General features: G+C 42.6%; 1 protein-coding gene across 1 annotated transcript; it reads left to right on the forward strand.

Annotated features, from left to right (window-relative positions):
- The first annotated feature begins 1,788 nt into the window (after positions 1-1,788).
- On the forward strand, positions 1,789-7,622 carry LOC123122118 (uncharacterized). The gene is made up of 17 exons (XM_044542261.1): positions 1,789-1,947; positions 2,092-2,595; positions 2,710-2,965; positions 3,083-3,308; positions 3,379-3,529; positions 3,595-3,816; positions 4,774-5,099; positions 5,207-5,271; positions 5,377-5,471; positions 5,634-5,682; positions 5,761-5,867; positions 5,957-6,139; positions 6,365-6,487; positions 6,581-6,657; positions 6,810-6,839; positions 6,957-7,096; positions 7,243-7,622. Exons 2-17 carry the CDS (start codon positions 2,404-2,406, stop codon positions 7,443-7,445), a joined length of 2,445 nt encoding a protein of 814 aa, XP_044398196.1. The 5' UTR covers positions 1,789-1,947; positions 2,092-2,403; the 3' UTR covers positions 7,446-7,622.
- The last annotated feature ends 955 nt before the right edge of the window (positions 7,623-8,577 follow it).

Below are 8,577 nucleotides of genomic sequence, written 5' to 3' on the forward strand. Positions count from 1 at the left end.
TCTGGAAAGAGAATTCCGTGCAACCCATTTTTTTAATGAATTTCTCGAAAACGCGAAATCTTTTGAAGGTTGTGAGCGATGGACGCTCTATCATGTGCGCCTGCAAAAAATCATCCAAAATTATGCCATCTGTGTGTGACCTAGACAAAAATGACGAGATACAAGTGGATAATGCTCGAGTTAAGTAGCATGGCCATAACATAAATTTCTCATCTTTGTTCAGGCCACAGGAGAAGGGGAAAGATAGGTCATAGGTGGGGAGTGGGTGAAGGGGGCGAATGGGTGAGTGGCGCCGCCGAGCCGGGTGGTCTGGTTACCTGTGACGTTGGAATAAAACTCACATATAATTTCGCAAGAAAAAAAAAAGAATGAGCGTGCTCCGACGAGAAACATAACAAGATTTGTCACGCACGGGTGAGAAACAGGTGCAACGGCAACCATTAATGGGCGCTCTTCTCGATGGAGAAGTGGTTGTGTCATCGACAGAGCGGAACAACATTGATTGGGCCGCACACGAAAAGAAGAGGTCAGGTTAAAACTCACCCCGCGCAAGTGGCTTTTATGTAGAGGCCGCTCCGTATAGGCGCTACCAACCCGAAAACTTAGAGGCTCATGGACTCGATTTTGAGTAGCCTCCATAAATTACGGATGTCGAGGTGCGTATGGCGACTCTGCTAGACCGCCACTTTCAGCTATAATTGCCATACAAATGATTATTATCACAATTTGACCGATATGGAGTTGCTGTTATATCAGATTCTCAGATGGGATTGTTTTGTTATTGACAGGCTAGTGTCTCGCATCAGTTGTGGGAGGAGGCAAAGCATGACTTGTAAGGATGAAGGTGTTTTAGGGCAAGCGTTGATACAAGTCTGTGTTGCTCTTCGGTTGGACCTGATTGACGCATGTGGCTCTGAAATGCTGGTTGCCAGAACCGGGATTGCGTAATTTCTCGCAGCCCACATTTCACTCCACTCTCATGATGAGTGTAAGACTGCCAGTCAAAGTCGGTAATAATTTTTATCGATCAAAGTTAATATACAGATTAAACAAAAAATGAACATAGTACTAATCTAGTGGAGAAGACACGTCCTAAACCTGGTACATATGAACCCCATTTTAAAAGTGCACTTTAAACGTATTTTTCAAATCTCAAAAAATTCAAAAAAAAAAAACAATCACACATACATGTTCGCAAAATATGTGTGCGGCACAAAGTTTTGCGTACAGATGTCTTTTTATTTTGCCTTCGCAAAAAGGACAAAGTTCAGTTCTTCTAAATAGCATTTAATGACACTTTTTTTGTATTTTTTTCACAGGCCAAAAATAAGTTGTCTTGCGAACCAATTTGTGGTTGGATGGTTAGTGGGACTGTGGTATCCCCAACCCATCAGGGTTCAAGTTCTGGTGCTCGTATTTATTTCAGAATTTCCGGCGACGCGCATTTAGTGGGAGGAGACGTTCCCGTCGATGACGAGGTGCCTACGGTGACTTCGTAAATTTCAAGATGATATGCCGGCTTAGTCTTTCGGAGTTGCTCATAGGGGATAGGGCGTGCGTGTGTGCGTTCATAGGGGTGACTGTATGCACGTGTATATGAGCGCTTGCGTCTGTATTGTGTTAAAAAATAAAATAAAATAAGTTATCTTTACACGAAACTTTCTGCGCACACATAAAACATGGAGATGTACGGGCGCAATTCTTTTTCAGAAACTTTTAGCATTTAGAAATGTGTTTTCAAAATGGGTTCATATATACCGTGGCCTAATCTAGTGTATTTGGCGGAGACCCGGAGAGTCAACCTTCCGCCCCAGATTCATCTATCCCTGCTCTACCCATCAAAAGAAAGAAAAAAATCTATCCCTGTTCTGTTGTGTACTGCACGGGCGTATCGTATCCCCAGCATCTTCGATTCGATTCAGGCTCTGCCCAGCGCTGCAGATTCAGGTTAGGAATCAATCCCTCGACCTCACTGGGCATAACCCGTAGCAGTAGGGATTGATTTCATCGAAACGACCGAAAACCGATTTCCCTCCCTCGGCTTCACTGAAGATCCCCGCCCGCCTCGCTCCCCCCCTTGTCGTGTTGCAGGCAGGGAGCCATGGATTCGTGCCGCGCAGTTCAATATATTACATGCAGATTTGATGAAATTTAACAAGTTCAGCAGTTCCTGCACTAGCATATGGGAAAGACCTGTAATTTAATCATATTATTAGCTGTGATCGTATTTAACCTGGCTCTCAATTTTTATCCTGGAAGCTGGACACATCCACTTTGATCCTGCTGAACAGATGCTCCCAATTTTTATCCCAACTCTGGAGGAGCAGAGAGGGCCATCATCTCAGCTGTTTGCAAGACTGGCTCACATAAGAGGGGGGTGATATCTTTATAGGAGTAAGAAAAATGGGCATCGAAACCAGTAAACACGCCAATGCTTTCCTGCCAAACACTATGGATTTCGGTGAACTGGAGAACATGCTGCAAGCGCCAAGTGTCACACCAATTTGCCTGCCGGTAGAGTTTCTGAAAGGCATCACACGCGATTTTTCTGTCGACCAAGAACTGGGAAGAGGTGGGTTTGGTGTGGTTTACAAGGTATGGCTGATTCGTTTTCTTCTTCTTCTTCTTCTTTACCGTTTACTTTGCGAATGTTAGCATGCGGCATTCCATCAAAGGAAAGTGTGTGTACTGACAAAATGACGTGGACAGGGAATACTTCAAAATGGGAAAATGATTGCTGTGAAGAAGCTTTTTGAAATTCGAGTAGAAGATGATCAATTCCAGAATGAGGTCACCTATCTTATTGGGGTTAAGCACCAAAACGTGGTACAGCTTGTAGGCTACTGCGCTGAATCACGGTGGGAAGCGACAAAAGTAGGTGGGAGATATGTCATGGCTGAGATACGGAAGAGATTGCTCTGCTTTGAGTATCTAAAAAACAACAGCCTTGATAAGCATCTTTCTGGTATATTGTTGTAGCATGCTGTGCTGTAGCCAGACCTTGTTTTCCTTTGAACTTCATTATTTTAACATAAATTAAGTTGGATGATCCGATATACATTTTTTTTGTCTATTTCTGCAGCTGAATCTTGTGGACTTGAGTGGCACATAAGATATGATATAATTAAGGGGGTTTGCAGCGGCTTGCATTACCTTCACACGGAATGCCGGATTGTTCATTTGGACCTTAAACCCCAAAATATATTGCTGGATGATAATATGGTCCCCAAGCTTGCAGATTTTGGCATGTCTAGGCTCTTTGGCCAACAAGAGTCTCGAGTTATCACTGAAAGTCGTGGGGGTACACTGTAAGCTATTCCTCAGGACTTCATTGCTTCTTGATCTAGTATATAAAAACGTATCCTTGTTTTTATGCAGTGGATACATGGCACCAGAGTACATAACAAATGGAGTAATCTCAACCAAGTCGGATATATACAGTTTGGGCATTATAATCGTTGAGCTAATGACGGGAAGCAGGGAATATCCCCATAGTAGTGAAGCACCGTTTGAGCACTTCATTGAGAATGTAAGATGAATAAATTCACCATTTGCATTTTCATGATTTACTAACTTGCTGTGGCAAATTTGTAGATGGTTGGAAATTGGAGGCACATATTGGAAAAAACAATGGGGCATAAAACGCAGGAAATATGTTCCCAACAAGTAAACAGATGCATTGCATTGGGACTTAAGTGTCTTAATCCAGATCCCAATGAAAGGCCCTCTGCATGGGATATGTTGCAAACTCTGAATGAATTGGAAAGCACGAATGGTTGTTTTGACAAGAATGATGGACCAGCAGTAGTAACTTACGTAAGTTGATATTACAAAATAACTATTTTACTGTCTCAACAGAAGTTGATATGTCGTCCTTGCTCATGTTCTTAGCTTCTTTTACAAAACTTCTTCATTGTACTACGGGAAAATGAAATCAAACTCTATTTTTTTTAACAGAGGGAATGACCCCCGGCCTCTGCATCGAGTGATGCACACAGCCATTGAAAATCTAACTAGTTTCTGCATGCAGCTTCTCTTTTTTAAAATGCTTGTACGTTGTACTACAAGAAAAGGAAATCAAGACTCTTTAGGATTTTGACAAGTGGATTATCTGGCAGTACATGCAAAACTAACTCCGAAGCCCATTAAACATTTGAAAGAATTTGTTCATGATAGGACTATAGAAGGGGTTGTCTCTGAAGAAAACACTCAGATGGATTGCTGGAAGTGCAAGGAATAACTAATGCAAGTCATTTGAGGAAAAATAATGGTATCATAAATAAGTGACGTTTTGGACATGCTTTCAGTAAAACTTTCTTTTACTAGAAATGTGATTTTAATTATTCAGAATGAAAATTTGTAAATCATATGTATAGATTTGTCTTGAAAAGTATTTCTAGAATATTATTTATTTATTTATATATATTCAATAGAAATTAGTGGTCAAAGTCACATCTTGAAGACCATGTCAATTGTCCAAAACGTCACTTATTTTGTGCTATGGAGGGAGCACCATTCCTCTTACTCCTAAGGAGGTAAAACTGGTGCATCTTAAAAGAGCTGCTCTTTTGAAACATTTTCCCTCAAAAGAATTTACAGTAGTACTGCGTCATGTATTTAGTCAAGAAGAAAATAGTTATAGATTACAGAGGTGCAAAGCACGAAAATCAGACCACCCACACGATGTCTTAATTCACTAATCGAGTATTACATCTTAATTACTAGCCTCAAACAGAAGTGTTTGAAAGTACATTGCCTCCTCTAATCTTACAGGAATCAGAAGTAGACACAATTTTAGGGCGGGGCGATGTAGATTCCAGCAATTTAGCCGCAAAATTCGACAGAATATTGAGTAGAGCATTCGCCCCAGGTTCTGGAAACATGAGCACTGTTTTCCGCTCTGCTCCCAAAGGAAGAAGGATATTGATCCAAGCTTTTGAGGTTGCCAACACAATTGTCATGGCCTCTAATCTGATAAAATCCCTCTCTAAACAAAGAATAAGGCACCTGAAAGAGGGTGTGCTTAGGTCGGAAGGTGTTCGCTGTCTTATTTCGGAAGATTACAGTCAGCTGTCCATTCTCATTGAAGATGAAATACGGTAACAGGATTTGCCGGGCCTGTCTGTTTAGCAGTTTATTTAAGAAAAATATTACATGTATTTTATTGGAATTATGCAGAGAAGAGTTGAGACGATTTTGTAAAGAGGTTGCCCGGTTTGGAGATCTGTGTGAAGATCCTCAATGGCACAATCTCGATAGGTATTTCCGCAGGTAAAACTTATCGTCATTACCACTTAATTCACTTCGGAGTCCATGTATTCACCATAGCTCATCTTTTTGTGTTCTGTGTACATAATTGTTCTTGTCAATGAACAGATGGTTCTGCACTGACAGTGACATCTAAGAACAACTCCAGTGAAGAAGCACCTCCCAGTTTGCAGTATCTGATAAAATTGGCACAAAATACATGGGTCAGTATTTCTTCCTGAGAGAGAATTTTCTAAACCATGGTCGCACAGCTGTTTTCCCCTTACAAACCAATTATGTCTCTTCTTTGCACGCTCACATCCTTGTACAGATATTTTCAGCAGACAAAACACTGAAATTCCGTTTTCGCTTTTCCATGTGTTCAGGTTCTGCGCCAAGAAATGCTAGCACTGGACAGACTTGAGCACGCTCATTGTACGACAAACCATTTCATCACTCGCATTCAATGAGTCTCCTCTTCTTTCTAACTACACAGTAACTATATATATGCAGATGTAGCAGCTAGTCCTGTTAAGAAACAAATTGATGCTGTCAAGAGCCAAAGGGGTGCGGTGAAGGTCTTAAAAAGGAAATCACTCTGGTCGAAGAGTATGGAAGATGTAATAACCCGTAATGATGATGACTTACGGTTAGTGTCTCTTCAATCTAGGTCATGAAATTACCAATGATCCATGTTTTCTTGTTGCAGATTGTAGAGAGACTTGTAGAGATCGTGAGCTTCATCCATCTTGAGATCAACAGAGCTTTCTTGGAGAACCATGCCGAGCAATCATCTGGAGAACTTCGTGTGGCTAAAAACCTCGCGAAAACGTTAGGGCCTGCTGGACTCGCGTTGCATTACGCCAATGTCATTTTGCAGCTAGAAACTTTGGTATGTCTCCGTTTTCCCAGACTTGACATCAAGTTATATAGTAGTAACTGTGACACCCGCTTGAAAACCAAAATTAAGGATCCTTACAGCAGAAAATTCAGACGAGTAAAGCAGAGGCCAAAACACACATGACCAACATTACACCAACGAAGCAAAACAACCGCAGTAGAAATTTCGTTGACTCTTGTTATGCTTTAATGACATACATACATATCCCATTGGCAGGCATTGGCATCACCAGCGGTTCCTCAGAATGCTCGGAAGGCGTTATACCAAGCACTGCCTCCTCGGATCAAACCAATCCTGCATACCCAACTGCGGCGGGGTTTTCCCCTCGGAGAAAAACAGGTAGGTAGCTAACTCTTTCAGCAAACATTACATATAAAATAGCTAAATAGGGAATCCATCCCTTGTCATCTCGGCTCTATCTGCATCTTGTAGACCATGACGGTAGCAGAGGTGAGAGCTGAAATGGACAGGGTATTGCGATGGCTTGTGCCAGCTGCGGAATCCACGAGGTACTTCGTGCAAGTGCTCCAGTGAACAGAACACAACTACTGGAAGTACATTACTTCTAATATTACTGCACATATAGCTATAGATGTTGGAAAAATTGTTCTTAGTGATATATGTTCATGGCTCACCTGGCTGCCTTCTTGATGTGTATCAGGTTTTACCTTGCGGAATGGGCGATGAAAGGGTACGTACCGTATAATCATCCGACAGCTCATCTCGTTTGCGCGTTTGCTCATGCAACAGATGTATAAACTGCAATGTTCTGGCCCTGATTTCTCATGAACCAAATCTCCTTTTACAGGACGGAGTGTGTTGATATCGACGAAGCGAACTGGTTCGAACGAGACAGTCGTATCAGCGTCGGTTCCATGCTCGCTCATGCAGACGCCAAAGTGAGCAAGGTAGAGACGCTGTACTACGCAAACAAGGAGACGACCGAAGGTTACATAGCGGAGCTTGTTCTGGCTCTTCATCTTCTTGTTTCGCTGCCTACGGACGAGAAATAAGTCCAAGATGAAGGTGCTGATGAACAGTTGAGGTGATAAGGCAGCCCCGGATGCTTGATTTTTCGGTCTTGCCCTCTTCAGATGCGTCAAACAGTTGTAACGCCGAGGGAAATGAGACGATTCTTGTGAAGTTTCAGTTTTTAAGCAGGCTCTCGGTTGTCTCTGAGACTTACCCAAGAACTCTGTTCGCTCGGTCTTGTATATGTCGGCAACTAAATGGTAACCTCACATTTGTGCAGTTTGGTTCTCTGCATCTGCCTACATATTTTGTTTTAGATTTTTAGCACTCTTCTATACACAAACTTTATCTGTTACTCCCTCCGCCATAATATAAGAATGGGACGGAGGGAGTATTTGTGATCTGTTGTATAAAAAAAATACTATGACAAGTAACCTTGGCGAGTAAACGTTGTCGTTTTTGCTCGGCCTGTTGAAATTTAATCTTTTATGTGTTGGAATTATTTTTGTGACTACTTTTTTTTTTGAGGGGTAGTAGCTTTTGCGACTACTTTGTTGTCAAGCAAGTTGATGCGTTACATGGGGCATATACAAAAAAATAATATGTATTTAAGCCTCTCAAGCTTGAGTTGTACTGAAAATCTGCAACCATCCATGCACGCCGTGGTCTGCTTGGCATATTTAATCTTCTGCTTCCTTCCATGGTATGTGACCACGACCACTATGGGCGGCTTGCTGAGTTTGCTGGATGGATACGTCAGATTGTCTGGGCCAAGATTGCAGTAAAGGCGTCATCCGTGCCGACCGATGATCCATCCCTGCTCTTTCTTCAGTCTCTGCTGCTGCTGCTGGTGGTGGTGGTAATGGCATCGGCCTACCCCGTGGGCACGGCCTGGCTGCTACACACTTTGCCATTTCCCTCCATGTGGTGCCACGCCTGGCAAATGGTCAAGGAGTTCAGTGATGCCGGCCCTTGTCTTCTCACTGGAAATTCATGCCGTCTCTACTCTACTCTCTGGTGATTGGAGATCAGTACTCTTCCTACTACTACTAGCTATAGGCTAGGCCTGCCTTGGCTGCCTAGCCATGCAGTGGTATTGGCTGATGACACTGGTGATGGAGTGGTGGGCGTAGAATCTGACGACGTGTAACCATGCTATCCATGTGGCTGGCAGATACGCCGATTTGTTTGAATTTTTCTAATATTTGTTTTGATTTTTTTTCTGAGCGGGAGTAGATGAGTCTGGGCATCAAGTTGGATTTTCGTTTTGAATATGTCTTTTCTGCTTGTGCTACACTATGATATTGTGTAGGTTTGTTGAAGCAGAAGGACGCTGCAGATCTGAGGACTGGGGCTGAGATGCTGAAAGAGAATGCGTCGATGATGATGAGAATCCGTGCAGCAAGTCAGGACGGAGTGGCGCACTGAGGTAGAGGTGGACGTGTCTTCGTTAAACA

The sequence above is a fragment of the Triticum aestivum genome, chromosome 5D (genome assembly GCF_018294505.1).
Source record: "Triticum aestivum cultivar Chinese Spring chromosome 5D, IWGSC CS RefSeq v2.1, whole genome shotgun sequence".
Taxonomy (NCBI): Eukaryota; Viridiplantae; Streptophyta; class Magnoliopsida; order Poales; family Poaceae; genus Triticum; species Triticum aestivum.

What these genes read in the sequence shown, in the direction of transcription:
- LOC123122118 (XM_044542261.1), top strand. Translation starts at nt 2,404, where the DNA reads ATGGGCATCGAAACCAGTAAACACGCCAATGCTTTCCTGCCAAACACT. An exon ending in CCTTGATAAGCATCTTTCTG is followed by an intron (nt 2,966 to 3,082) that starts GTATATTGTTGT and finishes CTATTTCTGCAG; the next exon opens with CTGAATCTTGTGGACTTGAG. An exon ending in AATTGGCACAAAATACATGG is followed by an intron (nt 5,472 to 5,633) that starts GTCAGTATTTCT and finishes CCATGTGTTCAG; the next exon opens with GTTCTGCGCCAAGAAATGCT.